The sequence below is a fragment of the Sus scrofa genome, chromosome 6 (assembly GCF_000003025.6).
Source record: "Sus scrofa isolate TJ Tabasco breed Duroc chromosome 6, Sscrofa11.1, whole genome shotgun sequence".
NCBI classification, from domain to species: domain Eukaryota; kingdom Metazoa; phylum Chordata; class Mammalia; order Artiodactyla; family Suidae; genus Sus; species Sus scrofa.
Genome location: NC_010448.4, coordinates 84,507,227 through 84,530,781, shown reverse-complemented (window position 1 = coordinate 84,530,781; position 23,555 = coordinate 84,507,227). Strand labels below are relative to the sequence as shown.

At 47.7% G+C, this 23,555-nt stretch overlaps 1 protein-coding gene across 5 annotated transcripts in view; it reads right to left on the bottom strand.

Annotated features, from left to right (window-relative positions):
* WDTC1 (WD and tetratricopeptide repeats 1) overlaps positions 1-23,555 on the bottom strand; it is a 69,538-nt gene that overhangs the window by 6,288 nt on the left and 39,695 nt on the right. For all 5 annotated transcript variants that reach the window (XR_002344394.1, XR_002344393.1, XM_005656068.3 and 2 more), the window contains 10 exon segments: positions 16,489-16,535; positions 15,665-15,776; positions 12,848-13,035; positions 9,795-9,977; positions 8,960-9,054; positions 7,864-7,979; positions 6,544-6,619; positions 5,640-5,748; positions 4,386-4,559; positions 615-850 (listed from right to left, as the gene is read on the bottom strand). Coding sequence is in view for 3 of the 5 variants with exons in the window: in XM_005656068.3 (XP_005656125.1) it covers positions 615-850; positions 4,386-4,559; positions 5,640-5,748; positions 6,544-6,619; positions 7,864-7,979; positions 8,960-9,054; positions 9,795-9,977; positions 12,848-13,035; positions 15,665-15,776; positions 16,489-16,535 (1,336 nt within the window). In the remaining 2 variants the exon portion in view is untranslated.

The window sequence follows — 23,555 nt, the reverse complement described above, 5'->3', positions numbered from 1 at the left end:
GGTTAGTGAACTGCAAAGCAGACAGGGAGGATCCATGTCTGCCCCACTGAGCTCCCCTCTCAAGTTTATCACTCTCCAGTGCCAGCCAGGTGAGCTGGGCAGGGCCTTAAACGCTCTCGGTGCAGATAAGGCAGTAGCAGAGTCTGTGCTTTGCTCAAGGTCACAAGGTTACACATGGCAGAGCTGAGACTGGAACTGAGGCTCCACACCTGTGCCTGAGGCAGTTCTACTGCCCTGTGTTGCTGTCTCTTCTGCGCCCCTGTAAACTGGAGCCAGCACACCAGCCAAACCACCCCCCCGCCCCCCCGGCTCCGGCCCAGACCCCAGTGGAGGGGCCAAGGCCCTGTCAGCGAGCAGGAGAGAATGACCTTCGAGGCACACTGGGCTCAGCCGACTCCTATCCTGAGTCCTGGGGGAACTACATCAGGTGCCTTAAATGTGCTACTGCTAATCCTCATTTCAAAGAGACCAAGTGGCTGTCTCGAGGTCACACGGCTTCTCAACCAGTATCTGAGCCCAAGGTGCTCCAACCCAAGAACTATATTCTCTCCAGAATGTCACGCAGCACGTCAAACAGAAAGAGTGACAGCAACCCCTCCTCAGTGCCCACTCACCACCATCATTTTTGGAGAAGAGGGCGGCCGTGATGTCGCGTCCCAGTGCATCACAAGCGCTGCTATGGGCCTGCTCCGGGAACTTCCCTTTGAAATCATCCAGGCACTCCAGGGCCTCAGCCACGTACTTGAGCTCAAAGAGGCATCGGGCCAGGCGGAAGTGTGCCTTCAGGTGGCATGGATTTAGGGAGATGGCCTTCAGGCAGTCCCTCAGGGCATCATAGTGGTCACCATCCCTGGGAAGGCAGGGGAATATGGCTTGGAGGTGGGGTCACATGGCAAGCAGGGAGTTCCCACTCGTTCTCCTTCACTTTCTATGGCCACCCCAGCCCACCTTTGAGAGATCTCAGGGCAAGGGTACTTGGGGGTAAAGAGAATTCGGGCTCAACCCAGGCCTTGCTCACCAGGAGACAGAATATGTTAAAGAGGCAGGGCAGGGAGTTCCTGCTGTGGCTCAGAGGGTTATGGATTTGACTAGTATCCATGAGGATGCAGGTCCGATCCCTGGCCTCGCTCGGTGGGTTAAAGATCTGGTGCTGTTATGAGCTGTGGGGTAGGTCACAGATGTGGCTTGGATCCCTCATTGCTGTGGCTGTGGTGTAGGCTCAGATTTGACCCCTAGCCTGGGAACTTCCAAATACTGCAGGTGCAGCCGAAAAATAAAGGAAAAAAAAAAAAAAAAGAGGCAAGCCAGGAACCTGGAGGTCTTGGCAGGGTAGGAGGTGGGAGGTGGGTGTGTGGCAAAAAGCAGTGTCCGGCTGCCCTCTGCTGGACACAGAGTGCAAGTGCATACCCAGTCATCCCAGGCACCCGCAGCTCTGCAGCAGAAGGCCTGGCATCTTGCCTGCCTCAGGCTCCCCAAGCCCTCCTTCTCTCCTCCACTGTCCACCTCCTCAAATCCCCCCGGCTGGCCTTCAAAGCCATGTCCAAGGCAGGGGGCCCTCAAGGGCAGTTCTGTGGTCTGAGGAAGCCAGAAGTGCTAGGCTGGGGACTCAGGCTCTGACCAGCAGGCAGCAAGCCCTCAGCCAGACCCCCCTCTGTCCTGGCTGACTGATCCACAGCAGCTGTGGCCTCTACCTCCCGGGGCTGGAGGATGGGGCCTGACAGTCTGGCAGAGTCAGTTCTCTGGAAGCTGATGGTGGGGGGTCAGGCAGGGGGTGCAGCACACCAGGAGCGCCACATCATCCACTCTAACTTCTCCAACTCCCAAGGCATGGATATGCGGACGTGGGGATGGTTTTGGGGGTGGGAACTGGGGGAGAGGCCAAAGAAGCTCCTCTTGCTCCTGTCTTGTGGCAGAATATAAGATACTCATTTCCCACGTTTCATCTGGAGAGCCAGGTGGGTCACGGGAGCTACTGCTCCTTTAGGAGCTGTTTTTTTTCCTGCTGGGCTGAGGAGGGCCTAGGACCCAAGTGTGCTAAGCAGCACTCCCCAGAACTAAAGTCCCCTCCCCCAAGGCATGGCTCACAAGCCTCCTGCATGGGGCCGAAGCAGCCCTGACTGATGGGGGAGAGGGCTCCCTGAGCCTCCTCTCCCACAGCACTCAGAGGGAGCATCAGGTCCCTGCAGCAGCCACGCTCAGTCCAGGAACAAGCAGCCCAGTCCAGCTGGGGGCCCGCAGGAGACAGAGTGCTTCGATGGCATGGCCTGCGTCAGAATGAGTGGCTGTGACGAAGGAGCACGCGCTGTTTGGAAACCCAATTACCGCCTGCAAGGTGCCCCTCAGAGCTCCTGGGGAGAGCCAGACCAGAGAGCAGCCAGGAGCCAGAGGGTGACAGCTCCCACTGCATCCAGGAGCAGATGGCAGCCCTGGGGAGACTGGCCTGGGACAGAATGTGACATTCTAGGGGTCACTGGCAGGCATGAGGGGATGGGGAGAGAGCAGGCTGGCCCGAGGGCTCACCCATCCAGACTCACTGCCAGATCAATCTCCCTGAAAAGACAGCCCTCAGCACATCCCTCTCCTGCTCAAAACTCTTCAGTAGCTGCCCATCATCCACTGAATCGAGGCCAAAACGCCACCGCTCTGCATTCCAAGTCCTTCCCAGGCTGGCCCCAGGCTACCTCACAGACTCATCTCCTGCCAGTCCCTTCCAGAACCCTCTGCTCCAGCCAAATGGATTTGTTGTTCTGCAAACAAGCTCTTCAGTCAGTCCCCCACCCCCACGCCTTTGTTCACACCATTTCATCTCCCTGGGAATGTCCTTTCCCCACAGTCCCCTCCTCCTTTCATCTCCTCGTCTAAGCCTGCCCACACTGAAAGCCCATTCAGACACCACATCTTCCTGGTGCTTCCCTGATCCCCAGTTAAAGGGACCTAACTTTGCCTGAAGCCCACAGCACTTCACCTGACCATTCAAAGACTTCCTGCTTCTGCCTCTTGGGTGACGAGCTATGTCCACGTCTTTACCCCCTGTCCAGAGGCCGGGCACTCGGGAGCACAGCAGCTCAGAGTGCCAGAGCTTTGTTTCCCTAGTTCCCATGGCATAGCAGGGATTCAGAGCCCAAGCTGAAGGTACCATGGACTGGGAAACCATTAGTCTCTCTTAGCAAGAATGCAGGAGGGAGACAGCTCTCAGCCCAGAGCCTGGACGAAGTCGACTGCATTCTGCCCACCTGCTGGGACAGAGGAAAACACCCCAGGATGGCCCCCCAACTGTCATCTCCTGGGGCTGGCTGCCATCTGAGCCCTTGGCAAACTCCTGATGCCTGAGCTAAGACCTGTGGGGGTAGCATCTTCTCAAACCCCTATCTACCATCCTGCTGACTTGGGTGGGTTTCTTAAGCTTCCCTCTCTGGCCTGCCTAGCTGCAGCCAGACGATGGCACACCAGCTGGCCTGTCTGTCTGGGCAGAGCCGACGGATGCCAGACGGAGCAGAAATGGCTGTGGGCCCAGCTCTATCCATCTCCCGTCCTGGCCCTGGCTGGGGGATGGGGTCTGCCTGCCTGCTTGCCTGCTGGTGCTACAGGCAGAAGGGCTGGGGGCCCTGTGGGTCTCCAAAGATAAAAGCGTTTCTCAGGCTATGGACCTACTCCTTTACCTCCAGCCACTACAACCCAGCAAGACCCACTGTCAGTTTCAGATGTCTGGGATCTTGTTTGTGCTTGGTCTAAATAAAGGGTCCAAGAGCACAAGAGAGCAAGCCCCAAGGTCAAGGAGCTGCAAAATCATTTCAGACAGATACCAACTGAGTTCACCAAATGCCTCATTTCCATCCAGCAAGATTCTACTGCTCCTTCAAAGTCCACTTCAAGGCCCAGTTCCCCAGGAGGTGGGATTAACCATTTTCCCACTCCCTGCTTCCTCAGTGGCCACAGCACTTTATAACAAAGCACCAAATTGAAGCTACTTGTGAACATGCACCACTTAAGTGTGAGCTTTCTTTCTTTTTTTCCTTTTCTTTGGTCTTTTCTAGGGCTGCACCCACGGCATATGCAGGTTCCCAGGCTAGGGGTGCAATTAGAGCTATAGCCACTGCCTACACCATACCTCACAGCAACGCCAGATCCTCAACCCACTGAGTGAGGCCAGAGATGAAACCCGCAACCTCATGGTTCCTAGTCAGATTCATTAACCACTAAGCCACAACAGGAACTCCATGTGAGCTTTCTTGATGCTTAAGACTTCTTGACTAATGTGTCAGGTGCCTTCCCACCACCAACCTGGAGGTGGGGAGGAGACACCTGGGCCTAAGAAGCCCTAAGAGGCAGCAGGATGTCACTGCTGCCTTCCCTGGATGCACCTTGGCTCCACTAGGCCCACTCACCACTTGCGCTTCATGTAGGCTGCAGCTCGGTTCCCGTAGAGCATGGCATTGTGAGGGGCCCTCTGCACGGCCTTGCTGTAAAGCTGAATGGCCTGGGTCCACTGCTGGCAGGCAAAGGCCTCATTGGCTTGCTGTTTCACACGCTCCAGGTATGGGGGCAGCTCTACCTGGGGGCTGTGGAGGAAGCAGAGCCAAGTTAGACCAACCACGAAAGGTCAGAGCCGTCCCTCGGGAAGTCTGCAGCCCTGCCTGAAGGCCTCTCGGTTGTCTTGGTCCCTGGGATCTGCACTGTCCTCTAGAAGAAGGCACCACTCCCAACTTTGGCCTGAGTTATTGTGATAGGTAATGGTCACAGTTCCAGATGCTCTGAGACAAAGGGGGGGGGGGAGCAAAACAAAACAGAGGGGGAGAAATGAAGCTGTCCTGAACAGGTTTAAGGAATTCTTTTTTTTTTTTTTTTGTCTTTTTTTTTTTGTTGTTGTTGTTGCTATTTCTTGGGCTGCTCCCACGGCATATGGAGGTTCCCAGGCTAGGGGTTGAGTTGGAGCTGTAGCCACCGGCCTACGCCAGAGCCACAGCAACGCGGGATCCGAGCCGCGTCTGCAACCTACACCACAGCTCACGGCAACACCGGATCGTTAACCCACTGAGCAAGGGCAGGGACCGAACCCGCAACCTCATGGTTCCTAGTCGGATTCGTTAACCACTACGCCACGATGGGAACTCCCCGTTTAAGGAATTCTTAATCAAACTCCTGGCCATGAAAGTGGCTGACACCACCTGCCTCCATGCTGAGCTGAACCTTGTTGGTTACCACCCAGTCCCTGCCATGGAGCTCTCGAGAGATAATTATGTTCCTTTCAAGGGCTAGAGGGTCTGGGCACCTCTGTATCCAAATCCCAACACACAGGGCCCAGCAGCAAACAGAGGCCAGAAGAGGCTGTAGAGGGACAAGTGTAACACGGCAGGCCCATCTGGGTAGAAGGGAGCTCAGTGTTAAGAGGACCCAGCCCCTCTGAGTCTAACCCCAGCTACTGTACCAAGGACCCAGAGTTTCAGTCTGAAGATGCCTAGAGTCCTACCAGGCAGAAGTGGTATTAGGACCACGAGCCACATTCCAGAAGCCCTTTTGGCCCAGGCCTGACTCTGGGGTGTGTGCCTATGTGGGGGCCAGGAGGAAGGTTTATAGGACATGTCCCTCCCTCCAGTCTGTAGTGGGGTAGGGGAGGGTTGGGCAAATCAGGCTGGCCTCACCTGACATGTCCCCTACTCTCAGGCAGCCGGAAGCCATTGCTGTGAAGGTGCAGGCCATTGGACACACCGTTGGACACACCATTGGTAGACATCTTGCCATTCTGAACTTCTGGCAGGGGATAGGAAGAATGAAACAGCAACAATTAGGAGAAGTCCTTCATTTCTCCCCAGCAGCCCTCCGGTTTCCATCACAAGGTCTGAGGGTTCCACTGTAGGGCTATTCTCCTGGGGTAAGATCCACTCCCAGAAAGCAAGCTCTGACGGACAGGTTAGGCAAAGGCTAAAGAAAAGCCTGTGCGCCCTCTGCTGGCTGGAGAGGGACACGGCCTCAACTTGGCATTCTCCTTAGCAGACGGTGGGGATGGGTGGGTGAGGAGGTGCCTACATCAACTGCAGGACCCAGGAGGAAGTCCATGAGGCGAGATCCAGGACAAGAAAGGAAGGGCAACTACTCCAGATCCTCAAGAGCCAAGCCATGGAAAGAATTTGCTTTTCTGGAGGGAAGTGAAAAGGGCTGTGATGCGAACCCCTTTGACAGACCTCTCTGACCTAACATTACCTTCCTTCTTACTGTACAAGGTTATTTCAGAGAATCTACTCACCCCCACCCCTTGACAGCCACACCTGTGGCACAGGGTCCCCTCTGCAGCTGCGACCTGTGCCACAGCTGCAGCAACACCAGATCCTTAACCTGCTGTGCTGGGCTGGGGATCAAACCTGTGCCATTGCAGCGACCAAAGCCACTGCAGTTGGATTCTTAACACAGCAGGAATTCTAAGAACGCACTCTTTTTGGAGGATTACAACCATAGCACAAGCTAAGGGGCCGGATTTGCAGCAGAGAGAGCACACACTCACGTGCCCCAGCAGAGATGCCCTGAAGGACACCCAACAGGAGAACTTACCCCCCGAGGAGTGGCATTTTCTAGGCAAGAGGAAGGTGTATGGCCGCTGCTTGTAAGTCAGGTCAAACAAGTAGACCTAGAATGCAGGGGTCAAGAAAAGAATGGACACTGTGAGGCGAGAATGTGGCTGGACCATGAGCAAGGCCTGGGCACCTCTCAGGAACTCTTGGGTGTGGAGCAGGGAACAATCAAGTGAGGCAGGAGGGGTATGTCTACGGAGTAAACCTCAGGCAGGAAAATCTTTCCAGTTTCTGGCCCTTTGGGCAGATGGCTTGAAATACTATCACCACATGTGTAGGCTGACAAGGTCCTCAGAGGTCTCACTTCACAGATGGGAAACCAAGGCTCAGAGAAGGGAAGCAACTTGCCCAAAGTAACACTGCTGGTTACTTCCCTTGGTAAATATTATCTATTACTACTTAACATTTATCGAATTCTTACTTTGCTCCAGGATCTCTGCTAAGTGTTTCATATGACTTTTCTCATTTCATCTTAGAAACCCCACAAAAATGACTATTATCATCATCCCCTTTACAGATGAAGAAATGTAGGCTCAGAGGTTAATTAATTTACCCAGAGCCAAAAAAAAAAGAGGCATGTGGCACAGCCAGGACGTCTGGCTGGCTCCACACCACTCTGCTAGATTGTCTCCCTTCTCAGCCTGACGCAACCTTTAGGCCAGGTGAGGTGGCTCAGCAACCTGAAGCCAGAGCTCTCTTCTGAACTCAGGCGTCACCTCTTCTCCATCCATTCCTCTTGCCTTTTAATGTCATCAACAGTTTCACTTGCCAGGTCTCTCCTGTCTGCCTGGGATGGGTCACATTTCGCATCTGTCTCCCTCATGTTTATGATGCTACTCAGAGGAAGCAGTCAGTGAGTGGCTGGTAGAATAAATGAATTTATGCAAGGCTTACTAAATATCCTGACGGAGGATGTGTAAACAGCCTGCCATCATCAAAGCTGGTCCTAAACCACAGCCTGGCTGTGTGCTTTGAGCGCCAGGGTTTCCTTTTAGGAAAATATCAGATGCGGAAACCAAGGTTCAGAAAAAATGAAGAGAGTTGTTCAAAGTCATAGTACACAGCTAGTAAACAGAAGGCTGGCATTTGAAGACAGATCTGTTAGTTCTAAAGCTTATGCTCAAGGCCAGGGCACCTCTCAGGGAGTTTCAACAATGCCCTGGCATGTCCACATCTCGCTCTAATGTCATTTACAATGAGGATTCTCGTCGCCTCATGGTGGTGAACATGGGCTACACAGCCCTGGCTGACGGCTATGAGGGTGGGCTGAGGCAGAGCCCCTTTGGGCAGCTGTCCATACCTGCTCTCCTCCCATGTTGACCAGCAGCTCTGTGCCATTGGGGCTGAAAGTCACATAGGTGGCAACCAGCACTCTCAGACGGTTGTTGTAGTCAGGCAGCTTCACTGGCAGGTGACCTGCAGGGAACAGCCCAGTCAGCCTAGTGTGAGGCTTCCCATCCCTCCCCCGATGGGCAGGGAGTTGTTCCATCAATGATGATAGCGATCATCTTCATCATAAAAGCAGCACAAGTATCGAGCCCTTAGTATATGAACTGGGCCAACTGTTTCATGCGCTTTATCTCATTGAGTTATTACAACTCCACTTTACAGATAAGAAATTGAGACTCATCAAGGCTAAGTAATCTGCCAAAGGTCACATGATGACTGGTCAATGGCAGTCGGGATAAAAGCCCAGGTTTGTCTGACTCTAAACCTCTTGCTCTTTTTTGTTTTTTCCTCTTCTTTTCTTTTCTTTCTTTTTTTTTTTTTAGGTCAGCAACTGTGGCATATGGAAGTTCCCAGGCTAGGGGTTGAATCGGAGCTGCAGCTGCCAGCTTACGTCACAGCCACAGCAACACTGGATCCAAGCTGCGTCTGTGACCTACACCACAGCTTGCACCCACGCCAGATCTTTAACCCACTGAATGAGGCCAGGGATCAAACTCATCCTCATGGATACCAGTCAGTTTCTTAACCTACTGAGCCACAACAGGGCTTCTTAAGCCTTTTACTCTTTTTTTTTTTTTTTTTTTTTTTTTTTGTCTTTTTGCCATTTTTTGGGCTGCTCCCGCGACATATGGAGTTTCCCAAGCTAGGGGTCCAATCGGAGCTGTAGCCACCAGCCGACGCCAGAGCCACAGCAACTCGGGATCCGAGCCGCGTCTGCAACCTACACCACAGCTCACGGCAACACCAGATCCTTAACCCACTGAGCAAGGCCAGGGGCCTCACCCACAACCTTGTGGTTCCTAGTCGGATTCATTAACCACTGTGCCATGAAAGGAACTCCCTAAGCCTTTTGCTCTTGAACACCATTCCATGCTGCCTTCCTGCCCTGCCCCAGAGAGAGTTAGCACCAGCCAAGAGTTGGGGGCCAGAGCTGGGCTGAGCCCTACCTGCTACGTAATACTGGGCTGCACCATCCGGAAGAGGCTTTTGCCGGTCACAGAAAGTGTGCACACCTGCTGAAGGGCTCTGCTTCATGCTCTTTCTGGTGGGAAGGCAAATCATATAGGTTACAAGGCCCAATATTACCCCTGGCCAGACCAGACCACACTCCCTAGACAAAAACCTAACTCTGTATCCCCGGAGAGATACAGGGGGAGGTGGGTACCTTCTTCCTTATCTCAGCATCCCCAAAGGTCCACCAACTAGATGGCCGTGGACACATACATCAAAGTGCTTTGAAGCAGGTCCTGCCAACTGTCTTGGTTCATGGCCACCCTATTACCCCCATTTTATAGATGAGGAAGCTTGGGCTCAAGGCCCACTCTAAGTCATGCATTGTGTCAAGAGCAACAGTGGTCACCCAAGTCCACAAGTGAAGGTAAGCAGGCCAGATGTTTCTGCACCTGTCCCAGGAGCTGCCCTGGTCTGGGACTTCTGTGGAGGTTCTGAGTATACTCTACTCTACTTTTGTTTTAAAAAAAGAATAAAGTAAAATTACATGTACAAATAAAAGCTTTACATGGGCAAGATTATAACTCTGTACATACACTCACAGTAAAAGAACAAGCAGAGAATACTACATATGCACAGTAATTTCTTTCAGGTGATGGATTATGGATAATTTCTAATACGCTTTTTGTATTTTCCAAAACAAGAGTGGGTTAATTTTTTTTTAGTCACAAAATTTAAAAATCCCACCTCAAAAAGAAGGGGGCATGGCAATGAGGGAAAAGGGCAGCAGGTTCTCAGGGACCTGCCCACGGGAGGCCCTGCTCTTCATACCTGTGGTTGTGGATCATGCGAATGTCGTAGAGCCTCACAAAGGGCCCACTGGCCCCTACTGCCAGGCAGTTGTTGTCCTGGGGGTTGACGGTGAGGCACTTGGCCTCTACCAGCTGGCCACAGTACTCTGTCAGGTCAATCAGCACCTCCGAGTGTTTGCTGTTCTCCCGAAGGTCATACTGGCTGTGAGAGAGGACACACAGTTAGGGGATTGGGGGTCATGTTGGGGGTGTAAGGCAGGGAGAAGCCATGACCCTATATGCAAGGGGAATGGGAGGGGACTTGGACCTGTTTGTAAATAATAAGAACATCAAAAACCACCCGCACTTCTTGAGTGCCCACTATGTTCCAGGCACTGTAGTAGGCTTCTCACACATTCCGTTTTATTCTAACAACTTCTTTTTTTTTTTTTTTTTTTGCTTTTTAAGGCTGCACCCCTGGCATATGTAGGTTCCCAGGCTAGGGGTCCAATCCGAGCTGTAGCTGCTGGCCTATGCCACAGCCACAGCAAGCCAGATCTGAGCCGCGTCTTCGACCTACACCACAGCTCCTGGCAATGCTGGATCCTTAACCCACTGAGCAAGGCCAGGGATCGAACCCTCGTCCTCATGGATCCTAGTTGGGTTCGTTAACGGCTGAGAGCTATGAAGGGAACTCCCTCTAGCAACTTCTTCTTCTTTTTTAGGGCTGCACCCACAGCATATGGAAGTTCCCAGGCTAGGGGTCGAATTGGAGCTACAGCAGCCGGCCTATGCCACAGCCACAGCAATGCAGGATCTGAGCCACGCCTGCAACCTACACCACAGTTCATGGCAACACTGGATCCTTAACCCACTGAGCGAGGCTAGGGATCGAACCAGCAACCTCATGGTTCCTAGTTGGATTCATTTCCGCTGTGCCATGATGGGAACTCCATCTAATATATTTTTAAGATAGAAACTGCCATACCTTTTCTAAAAACAGATATCAATATTATTGCTACTAAGTACTATCACTACTGACTACTAACACTTAGTGATAAATTGCTTTGTGTCCAGTATTGCCTCTAAGTGTTATACATGTATTATCTAATTAAATTCCACACCATCCCTAGGTACCACTGAAGTCCAAAGTTAAATAACTTGGCTGGACAACACTGTAGCAAGTGCAGAGCTGGGAAGACTGAGTTTTAACTATTTTGCTCTGCTTCTTGATTTTGGTTCTTAATTCTATTTTAAATCTAGTTTCTTGCAAGAAACAAAAGAAGTATGGAGGTGACAGAAAAGACAATCTGGGGATGATCCAAGAGCTACCTAGAAACACCAACTGCCAGGACAAGCTCAAGTCCCATCCAGGTGGTAAGGTATGCACAGCACACGCCCACTGGGGGACTGCTTTGCTGCTGGGAGGATGGGGAGAGCATCACCCATGGATTCACTCACCTCTACCTAGAGGTTTGCAATAATCTCTTCACTGTTCACTTTATCTTCTAAGCCATCCTCACCAGACTGCTCTTCCTAAAATATTCTTTTGCTACATCACTCTCTTGCTCAAAAAAACTGCAGAGACTCCTCAATACTTTTAGTTTACTTCTATCAAACTTCTCAGTCTGGTGTTCAACATGTGATTTCACTTACCTGTCCAAACTCGTTCCTCAGTTTTCTAAGAGTGGGCCACTTAGGACTATAGAACTCTGTGTCCTGCATGTGACACGTTACCCCTGCGTTCACAAACTCCGCTCAAGCTGAAGTGTTCACTCTGCTTTTCCTTGCCCATCCCCAAATCCTGTCTATGCTGGAAGGCCACCTTATGTTCACCTTCTGCTAGGACACCTTCCCTGACTGTGCCTGCTCCTAAGGGCTTAGCCTCTACCTGCTGCCCTGGCACAGTCTGGTCAGTCAAGGTCAACAAGTGCAAGGGTTGGACCCGCCACAGACTAAGTGTTTTCTGAGTACTATGCAAAAGTTTTACAGGCATTATCTCACTCTTAATGCCCAGGCCAACAAAAGAGATACTAAGATAGTTCCCACTTCATAGATGAGGAAATCGAGGTCTAGGGGTGAAGTGACTTGCCCCAGACACTGAATGACAGAGGTAGGACTTGACTTCGTCTGAGTTATAGTACATGCATGACTTAGATAGTCTTTCTCCTCTGTAACAGGGAAGAAGGCACAAAATCCCATAGGATCTCAAGGGAGGCCATTAAAGCAGATGGGGAGATAAGAAAATAGTCCTAAGGTCACATCTGAAGAAAGGAATTAAAGAAAGGCAATGAGACCATTTTAAGACAAAGGGACGTAGAGACAAAGGTGTGGCAGTACAGGCCAATGGAAAGGGGGACAGGACAGTCCACTTGACCATTTTTGGTTGGCTATCCCTATTCCAGGTAAATGCCCACTGATCAACTGTTCAAGGGAAATGTATCAAGTGACTTTATGTGCCAGGCATGGCGCAGGGCTCTGGGGACACAACCAGGGACAACAAGAAAGACATGGAGAAGACTGACAAGACAAATAAAAACTCTGAGAGTTTACTATTCAGAGAGAGAGATACAGACAAAAAAGTAAAGCAAGCAAATAAAATGAAAGAACTTCAGACAGTCATTCAAGTTACGGAGGATACAATTAGGGTACAGAGACAAAGAATAATGGTGGGAAGGCCTATTTTAGATAGGATGGTCAGAGAAGGTACTTCTGAGGAGGTGACTCTTAAGCTGTCTCCTTAGGGTGAGGAGGAGTTGAGAAAGAGCTGGACCTGAGAAAACAAGTTAGAGGGAATGGCAAGCGTGAAAGTCCAGAGGAGGCAGATGGTGCATCTGAGGTGGTGAGAAGGCCAGGGGGCTTGGCTGTAGTTCAGGAGAGGGTAAGAAGTGGGAAGGTGAAGAACAGGGTAAGGCAATGTTGCCAGCTGAGTTTGTCCACAGACAACTGTGCGGGGCAGACAAGTGAGGCCGGAACTCTGCTGGAGGATGGAGCCGGCCTGTGGAAGGAAGCTGCAGGGCAGATGGGACGGAGTAACTGACATGCAGTAGCAACAGGGGAGGCACAGGCCCACTCCACGCCTCAGGTCCTCACCGGATAAGCCCATCCTCAGCAGCGCTCCAGAACGTGTTGGGCCACATGGGTGCCGTGGCGATGCGTTTCACCCGGTTTGTGTGGTCTCCAAACATGTGGATGGTCTCCTTTACTGTCAGGTCGTGGACGTGCACCTTGGAGTCAGCTGCCCCCGTGATCAAGATGCGGTCCCCAGCGTGAGGCAGGAACTGCTCGGGAGAGATTGAAGAAGAGGTTGGCAGGAGTTGGGGGTTGGGTTGGCCTTGGAAGGAGACTAGCCTGGACTGTTAACACCTTCTTTCCCTCTCCAGGTCAGATAAGACAATGAGCTCACCCAAGTCAATCCACCAAGAAAGCTTTGGATCTTGAGCATCAGCCTATGGGCCTAAAGATCAAAATCAGGATGTACACCTTTACTCTGGCAGAGTGGTCCTGAGCTGTGCTGAGCCAGACTATGCAGGGAACCCTCTTCCTCTGATTCTCCCCAGGTAAGAGTTGAATGGATGGTAATCATAGCTGTCACCACTTACTAAGCAATTACCATGTGCCAGACATCAGGTATGTGATTTATCTTATTAATACTTACATAAATAAATAAATAACCTGGGGGTTAAGTAAACATTTAGTCTTAAAATGAAAAGGACTTTCAGTGTTTTAAAGGAGGGGGTGTTTTAAATTGATTCAAATATTTCTGGAGAACAATCTGGCAATAGGCAACAAAGACAGAAACTATTTCTATCTTTTGAGCCAAAACCTCCACATCTGAGAAATAATTCTAAAAGAAAAAAGGGGCCTGTGCAGAAATCCTCTGAGTAGTACTCCTTATAAGGACAAGTGCCAGAAATGGCTCAAATACTGGACTTTGAGGAAGGGCTGAGCATCAGGAGAATACACCTCTAAGTGGCTATTATACAGAAGGAAAACCCCATCATTCTGATGAAGTTGAGAACAAAACACTCCAGATTACCCATGGCAAGGACAAAATAGCCACAAGCCTAATTTTGATTAACATATTTTTTTTTTAAAAAAGGTATACCATTCTACTACCAGTGTTGAGGAAGAAAAATACTTGGCTATGCTGTTAGCTGAGTTCTTCCCTTCTTTCTTGAGTTCAAAAGATTGAATTATCTTTTTTTCCCTTAATTGAAAAGCTTCTTCCAACCTATAAGGGTGAATGAGGGCTGGATGGTGGGTGGGGATCTTTTTCTGCATTTAAACAGCTCTAGTCTCACTTAACTGAAACGGTCACCAAGAGCAACAATTCACTCTTTCCACATACACTTCTCTAATGGCCCACTAGGACAAGGGCTAGATGAAAGAGATGGAATTTAATAATTTCTAGAGACAACTAATAGTCTTTGATCCTGTTTGGAGACAATATATACTCCATGCACAACAGAAAAAAACAGGCAAGCCCTTAGGAAGAGCTTATGGCTGGGTCACACTCGTCCCACACTGTACCTGCCACCAGGGGGAGCTCGGGTGTTAAATAAATAAATCTGTGGTGTTTTATTACCAGAAGAGAGAGGAACCCTTTTCCATAACTTAAAAAAAAAAAAAAAAAAAGAAAAAGAAAAAGAAAAAAAGAAGAGGAGGCTGACTATAAGTGCCTTGCCCAAGGTCTTAATATTAGGGAGTATCAAGGCCATTGTCCAGTGTTGGTCTCCGAACAAAACATTTTATATTCTATGACGCCAAACTGATGTCTTAGGTCCCTTCCCTCTATCTGACATCACAGATTTAAACTGGACCTAACATTTCTCAGGAGCAAAAAGCAGTCTCTGTTCACCATGCAGTAGGTGAGCCAGCACTGTTCTGTCTCTCAAATCACAGAAATTCATCAAGGATTGTTCCGTGGAACAGATGAGAATCAGAGCTTGGGAAAGAGGGTTTAAGGAGATTAGTATCCATGAGGATGTGGGTTTGATCCCTGGCCTCGCTCAGTGTCAAGGATATGGCATTGCTGTGGCTGTGGTATAGGCCGGCAGCAGCAGCTCCGATTCGACCCTTAGCCTGGGAACTTCCATATGCTGAGGGTGAGGCCCTAGAAAAAAAAAGTTCCCAATGAGGAGAACACCTCAGTGCTAGGATATTTACCATAACCTCAGAAGGCCCATTTTATCTTTTTCGGATAGCTCTAAGCATTAGATATCCCTTTCCTTCATCAGGCTCACATTTGCTTCTGTAGACCTATAGTCTCTAGTTCTAGGTCTGGGAGCAAAAGGGAAAAGTTCCATGTCACTTCCACATAACAGGTCTTCAGATGTCTGAAGACACTTGTAAATCTCCCTCGCCTCTCCTCAGCTCAGCTCCCCTCAACTAAGAAATCAGCAGACTCATTTCCTATGAAAGGTAGAAGAGCTAAAAGCACCTGTGCCAGGTACTTTTTTTATCAATCGTCACACTGAACTGTAACATCAATTCTTTTTAATTAAATTATTTATTTCCTTCCTTTTAAATGTATTTACTCATTTACTCATTAATGTAGATTATTTTCCTTAGCTACTTCCTTTTTGCAGATGGGTAAACAGGCTCAGAGAGGCCAAGTGATCTGCCTAGTTTACACAGCTTCCAGGAGGCAGGTAAGGGAGTCAAACACAGGTTGGTCTGCTATCGAAGTTCATGCTCAGAACCATACCACTCACATATATATTCACCTGGAGCTGGCCTCCAGGCTCTAAGGGATGGAAAAGAGATGGGGTTTCATGAGTCACCAGCAGATACTCAGACCACAAAGATGTGTGTGACCCCAGGGTACAGAGGACACACACATGCAAACACAACCCATGTGCAAAGCCCAGTCACACGTTCACTTGCTCTGTGGCTTATCCTGCTCACCTTGACAGAAAAGATATTTGCAGTGTGTCCTGTGTGCATGGAGAGCAGCTTCTTGTGGTGCAGCGGGTCCCACACAATTGTGTGCTGGTCATCGGAACCAGAGGCCAGCAAGCTGCAAGCAGAGAGGGGGAACAGTTTTGACCTCACCTCAAGTTCCTGGGCCCCCTTTTCTCTATCCCATGTTTCCCAGCTGATAAAGACGTAAGCCAGATTGAACTTGAAGAACAGGAGATGTCACAGAATGCAAGGTTATCTTCAAACAGTGATTGATTCTCTTCTAATTTGTCCTAAGAATTTCTCATTGTTCCTTAAATGCATTATCTTATTAAAAAAAAAAGGGGGGGGTTTGGACGGTCACCCAACCAACCTTTACCTGTCTGGGATTCATTATTTAACTGTGTATTGATAATGATGAACTACATTTAAGTATATAGGAGAGAGCAACAGTCTCTCCTCACTTAAGTCCAACTCTTTCTTTTTTTTTGGCTTTTTAGGGCCGCACCCGCAGCATATGGAGGTCCCCAGGCTAGGGGTCCAATTGGAGCTGTTGCCGCCAGCCTACACCACAGCCACAGCAATGCCAGATCCAAGCCGCATCTGCGACCTACACCATAGCTCACGGAAACACCGGATCCTTAACCCACTGAGCAAGGCCAGGGACTGAACCTGAAACCTCATGGTTCCTAGTCTGATTCATTTCCACTGAGTCACGACGGGAACTCCCCAACTCTTTTCCTTAGATCTACGAAGAGGAAAGAAAGCCCTTCTCCCAGTGCCTACACACCCTTCTCTAGCACCCCCTAGGTGCCAGAGCTCATACTTACTCTCCTTTCTCATTCCACTCCAGGCAGTTGACACATCCTGAGTGACCCTAGGGGAGTCAACAAAAAGACAGCCAGTTAGAGGTTCTCCTGGAGAACTCAACACAAGTGGAAGTGAATAGATAAACTGCAGTCTGTTCATTACTTTTTAAGGTCACTTGAGTTGGGCTATTATTTGTGGCTCAAAGCCGCCTCATTAATCCAGTCTTCAGTTACAGTTTATGGGTACTTTCCTCAAGATGCCTTTCCCGTCCCGTAAATTTGGGAGGGAGGCCTTCTCCTCCTGTGGACTCCTACTGTCATACTACATCATGGCTCTGTGTTGACATGGTTATGTGCTTCACCAGACTGAGTCCTGAGAAAGTGGGCTTTGTATATGTACTGTGTTCATTGTATCCCCAAGGCCAAGTACAGCGCCTGGCATGTATCTGCTGCATAATGAACAAATGAGTCCAGTGGGACTAGTGGGAAGAGAGAGAGATGAACAAATCTAATTCCCTCTCACACACTGTTCTATAATGATTCTCATCTGGGTTGAACCTCATTTATTTCCAGGTCCTGCACTTAAGTACATTCACTCCATTCAAACTTGCCAGACCACTTGCTAACCTGAGGCCTCTCACTTGGTTGAAACCCTACACATTACTCTGGTCACTCTTTCTGGGTCAGAATCATTTCTGTCCTCACCTATCTCAATTTCCCACCAGGCTTTAAATTACTTGTGTCCAGGGGTCACATCTTCAGCTTGTAATTTCCCAGAATGCTGAGGGCTCACAAAGAGCTAGGCACAGCACCTAGCACTTGTCATAGGCAGAACAACAGCCCACTTACAAATGTCCATGTCCTAATCCTCTGGAACCCATGAACACATTACAGTGGGTGGCAAAAGGGACTCTGCAGGTGTGATTAAGGTTAAAATCCTTGAGGTGGGGAGATTATCCTGGATTATCCAAGTGAGCCCAATATAATGGTCCTTAAAATCAGAGAACATCTCCTGGGTGCAGAGAATAGAGAGAAGTAGGTGTGAAAGGGAACTGATCTGCCAGTTCTGAAGATGGAAGGGGGTCATGAGCCAAGAAATGCAGTAGTCTCTAGAAACCAGGAATTGCAAGAATATGAAAACAGATTCTACTCTACAGATTTCAGAAGGGAACATATAGCCCTGTCAAGACTACAGCCTGATGAGACCCATGTCAGACTTCTGATCTATAGAACTGTAAGATAATAAATTTGTGTTGTTCTAAACCACTAAATACGTGGTAATTTGTTGTGGCATCAATAGGACACTAATACAGCATTATATATCCATTATCTTGTTTAAGAAACAGGCATCATTACTCATTTCATGGATAAGAAAAACAATGCTCAGAGTGGTTAGGTAATTTGTTGTGACACTGTGATTTATTTATCTCTACATTTACATATAAGAAATACATATTTAGGCTTCATCCCCATTTCTGACACAGAGTTCCTAAGACCATTGGAATTTCCTAAGTAGTAAGAGTGATATTCATAACAGACTTCTTTCAACTACGCCTGAGTTTGTTATGATTTTTTTTTTTTTTTTTTTTTTTTTTTTTTTTTGCTTTCTAGGGCCGCACCTGCAGCATATGGAAGTTCCCAGGCTAAGGGTCGATTTGGAGGTACAGCTGCCAGCCTATGCCACAGCCACAGCAATGCCGGATCCTTAACCCACTGAGTGAGGCCAGGGATCGAACCCACAACCTCATGGTTCCTAGTCGGATTCGTTAACTGCTGCACCACAACAGGAACTTCTGGAGTGATTTTTTCGAATGCACTTAAGGATGGAAGCTGGTTGCCAGAGGAATAACTGTAGGACTGGAATGTTGGAACTTTCAGTCTTACTCCCCTGACCTCCAGGGAGGAGAGAAGGGGTGGAGGCTGAGCTGATCACCAACCGCCAACAATTTAATTGATCATGCCAATATAAGGAAAAACCCCAAAGGGCAGGGTTTGGAGAACTTCTGGGTTGGTAAACACATGGAGATTTGGGGAGAGTGCACATTTGGGAGAGGGCTAGACGCTCTGCACTCCCTCCCACATACCTTGCCCTGTGCACCTATTCTATCTGGCTGTTCCTGAATTATAGCCTTTTAGAATAAATCGGCAATTGAGTAAGTAAAATGAGGTAGGGTTGAGGGTACAGAGTGGCAGGCTAGTCTTATAGGACTGAGCCCTTAACCTGTGAGATCTGATGCTGTCTCCAGGTAGACAGTGTTGGGATTAAGTTAAAGTGTAGGCAGTTCTACTGGTGTCAGAGAATTGCTTGAATGTGGCTAATGAAGCACAGCTAGTAGTGGTGTCAGGAAGCAGGACCTACGCTCAGGCTCTTAAGACTGTCTGAAAAATGCGTGAACTACTAGATTTGTCCTCAAATCAGTAGGCCATCCAAAGTACAGAAGACAGGCCACAGAAGACAAATATGATACTTATAATTCATTTTTATATAGTAAAAAAACAATTCAGCAGCTCAGAGGCATTTAAGTTGGAGAAAGCATAAAGAGAAAGCTCAAACCTGATTCTATCAAAATACAAAGTAACTACTGACAAAAAATATTAATAAAGGGTGTTAGAAGTTAGAATAGGTGTTTGGGAAGTTACTTTACAAGGCACAGAGTGTTTAAGAGGCTTTATTTTGGCCTTGACAAATAAGGTTGGCTTAGGTTAGAACACAATCTGTAATTATGTTGAATACAATAGAAGAAAACATGCCTGTGACAGAGGAGAATTAAACAGTGGGTAAAAAAGAAGGGGAGAAAACCTCAAACTTGCAAAGGAATCAAGAGGAAGCACTGTTTACAGATGGCCCCTTGAGAGGAACAAACCTCCAAGTGCCTCCCTGGAACCCTGGAAATGTTTCTACTTAGGGTGAGCCTTGCACACCAGGGACCTGGAAGAAAAAGAAAGTTCAAAAATTTTTTTCTTTTTAGGGCTGCAACCGAGGGATATAGAAGCTCCCAGGCTAGGGGTGGAATTGGAACTGCAGCTGCCAGCCTGCAGTACAGCCTCAGCAACGCCAGATCTAAGCCGCATGTGTGGCTTACACCGCAGGTTGCAGCAACGCCAGATCCTTAACCCACTGAGTGAGGCCAAGGATTAAACCCACAACCACATGGATACTTGTTAGGTTCTAAACTCGCTGAGCCACAACAGGAACTCCAGAAAGTGCACTAAGAAGGAACGTACAATAAAAGTTTCAAATCTCACTTAAGTTCAAAATTACAACCTCTCAGTTCCTGCTTAACTTTATTAAATATTGATAATTCTCTTTATTATGAGTTCCTATAATTTGCTAGGTAGCATGGTATAAGGAAGGAAAAGAAGGAAGGGAGAAGCATTTTATAACTGACAGAGCTTACAACTGTAGGTGTATAATGATGATAAAAAGCAAATGGAGGGAGTTCCCGTCGTGGCTGAGTGGTTAACGAATCCGACTAGGAACCATGAGGTTGTGGGTTCGATCCCTGGCCTTGCTCAGTGGGTTAAGAATCTGGCGTTGCCACGAGCTGTGGTGTAGGTTGCAGATGCGGCTAGGATCCCTTGCTGCTGTGGCTCTGGTGTAAGCCGGCAGCTACAGCTCCAATTCCACCCATAGCCTGGGAACCTCCATATGCCGTGGGAGCAGCCCTAGAAAAGGCAAAAAGACCAAAAAAAAAAAAAAAAAAAAAAAGCAAATGGAGGAGTTTCTGATGTGGTGCAAGAGAATTGGTGCTGTCTTGGGAGTGCTGGCATGTAGGTTTGATTCCTGGCCTGGCATAGTGGGTTAAGGATCTGATGTTGCCGGAGGTGTGGCTTTGGTTGCAACTGTGGCTTAGATCTGATCTCTGGCCTGGGAACTCCATATGCTGCAGGGTGGCCAAAAAAAGAAAAAAAAAAAAAAAAAAAAAGGCAAATGAACTCTGGAGTTCCCTGGTAGCCTAGAGGTTAAGGATTTAGCACAGTCATTGCTGTGGCTTGGGCTCAGTCCCTAGCCCAGGAACTTCCAGATATCGTGGGCAAGGCCAAAAAACACAAAACAACAATAAAACCCAAACAAAACAGCAACAACAAAAAAACAAATGGATTTACAGTTAACAACCATGCCCTTATAAGCCTGCACTACTGCCCCCACTTTGAAATGCTGCTGCTGGGTAGAATACAAGATATTAATATACATGATTTCATTATCACTCCATTTTTACAGGTTAAGACCAAGTCTCAGAGATATTAAATGACTTAACCCATGGTCTCATAAATGGTAAACACCAGACCCCAGACTGGAATCTAGGTCCATATGACTTCAAAGTATTCTTTGGCTTTCCTGGACTACCTCAAATGCTACGCTTATTCCCACCTATATTAAAGACAGACCTCCTTGCTGCTATCACCTTAGAGAACTGTTTGTTAGTTAACAGTTTGTAAGTTAAGCTTATATCTACCATATAACCCAGCAATTCTATTCCTTACATATTTACTCAAGGCAAGTGAAAACATTTGTCCACATAAAAGACTGGTTTAAGAATATCCAGGAGTTCCTATCATGGCTCAGTGGTAACGATCTCAACTAGTATCCAAGAAGATGACGGTTTGATCCCTGGCCTCGCTCAGTGGGTTAACGATCTGGCGTTGCCATGAGCTGTGGTGTAGGTCCCAGACATGGCTCCAATCTGGCAATGCTGTGGCAGTGGTGCAGGCTGGCAGCTATAGCTCTGATTCAACCCCTAGCCTGGGAACTTTTATACACCATGGGTGTGGCCCTAAAAAGATAACAGAAAAAAAAAAAAAGAATATATCCGTAGATGGAGTTCCAGTTGTGTCTCAGTGGAAATGAACCTGACTAGTATCCATGAGGATATGGGTTCGATCCTTGGCCTCACTCAGTGGGTTAATGATCGGGTGTTACAGAGAGCTGTGGTGTAGGTCAGAGATGCAGCTCAGATCCAGTGTTGCTATGGCTGTGGTGTAGACCTACAGCTGCAACTCCAATTTGACCCCTAGCCTGGGAACTTCCATCTGCGGCAGGTGTGGCCCTAAAAAGCAAAAAAATTCCACCATAGATAGTTTAATTTTTAAAGCCCCAAACGGAAAACAAGCCCAATGGGTTATCAATAGAATGGATATACCAAATATAGTATATCCATATAGTATACTACTACTCAGAAATAAAAAGGAACTAACTTATATGGAAACAGAAGGAAAAAGTGACTGTCTGGAAAGGGCACCATGGAAATTTCCAGGGGGATGGAAGTATTTTCTACCTTGTCTGTAGGTGTGGTAGTTGCCTAAGTGTCAAAATTCATCTAACTCAACACTTGAGACCTAGCACTTTATTTTTATGTAAATCATACCTCAATAAAGGTGGGGGGAGGTAACAATAACAGTAGTGCTAGTGGTAGCTAATATATACTATCTCACCATCTACCAGAGACAACATTGCACCCTTCATTTGTGCTTTGAATTAAACTTTACAACTACCTTGTGATGGAAACAGCATCACTATTTTCATTTTCCAGATGAGGAAAAGGTTAATACCTCATACTGTACAAACTGTATGACAAGAATGTGAACCCATATCTGAGATTCTAGAGCCTGCTTCTTAACTATGATGTCACACAGCCTTTTCAAATTCCGCAGTATCTCCCTAAAACTTAAATGCCTGCTGTGTGTCTGCCAGTACTGGACTGGGCTCAGAGGGACACATCTCCTGTTCTCACGGAGCTGATGATGTTTTCTCCTCTCCTCCTCTATCCAAACATGAGCCTTTCTCCAGGTTACTATGATCTCAGAAGCACTTCATATGGCTAAAGAATATTCCTCCAAAGGAATTCATCTTGACCTTAATGTTGTACTTTTAGGTTAGTTCCAATTTTTGTGAATTGATGTATTTTAAAAATCCAGTGGAGAAAGAACATTTACAGGTGACTAGACATCCCAGACTAGGCACAATGTCATGATTTTTTGCATTTGACTAGAAATAGATAAAATTTGTGTTGTAACTTTAAGTACAGCCAGTGCTACTCAGGAGCTCTGATGAGCAGTCCCGGTGTGCAAAAATGCATTAAAATGAGAAACATTATTAACAAACACAATTTAGGAGAAAACAGTTTATCAAAATGTGGGATCCACAAGGGGAAATAATAAAAGTCATTCTTGCTAGGGGAAAAAGTTGGGGCTCACTGAATTAAGGGAATAAAAAAAGAGAGGCAAAGAGCTAGGAAGTCTGCACAACCCAAAGGACTAGAGATCCTTCTGTCCAGATGTATTCTTTACAAGAGGAAGCTGAGGATATAAGGCAGAATTGTAAAGTGAAAGAATTGTCTGAGTTCAGCTCTGGCTTGGTCTCTTCCTAGGGCTACGAGCAATCAACCTAAGCTTCCCAGAGCCTCAGATATTTCATTTGGAAATGGAGATGATGACAATGTTAACCTGACGAGATTACTGTGGGGATCAAATAATATATGCAACATGCCTAGCATGCTTTGGTTAATGCTGGATCTCATTCCTAGAACTAGTCCTCAGATATCTGCTCTCGCCAGCCTGTGTGTTCTTCCAGATCTCACTGGTTTGATCCCCAGCCACGCACAGTGCAGTATTAAGGATCCAGCATTCCTATACCTGAAGTTTGGGTCGTAGCTGTGGCTCAGAATTCAATCCCTGGCCCGGGAACGTCCATATGCAGTGGGGGCGGGAGGGGGAGTAACTATAGATTCAACCCAATTCCTATCAAAATCCCATCTGTGTTCTCTGCTGAAATTCACAAGCTGAACATAAAACTCATGTGAAAATACAAGGGACACAAAATAGCCAAAACGATCCTGAAAAAGAAAAAGTTAGAAGACTCATACTTCCCAATCTCAAAATTTACAACAAAGCTACAGTAATCAAAATAGTGTAGTACTGACATAAAGAACTAACACAAATTGTTTCCAACAAGAGTGCCACAATTCAATGGGGGAAAGAACAGTCTTTTCAACAAATGGTGCTGGAATAACTGAATACCTACATGTAAAAGAATGAAGCTGGGCCCCTACATGACACTATATATAAAAATTAATCCATTGTATATTCTT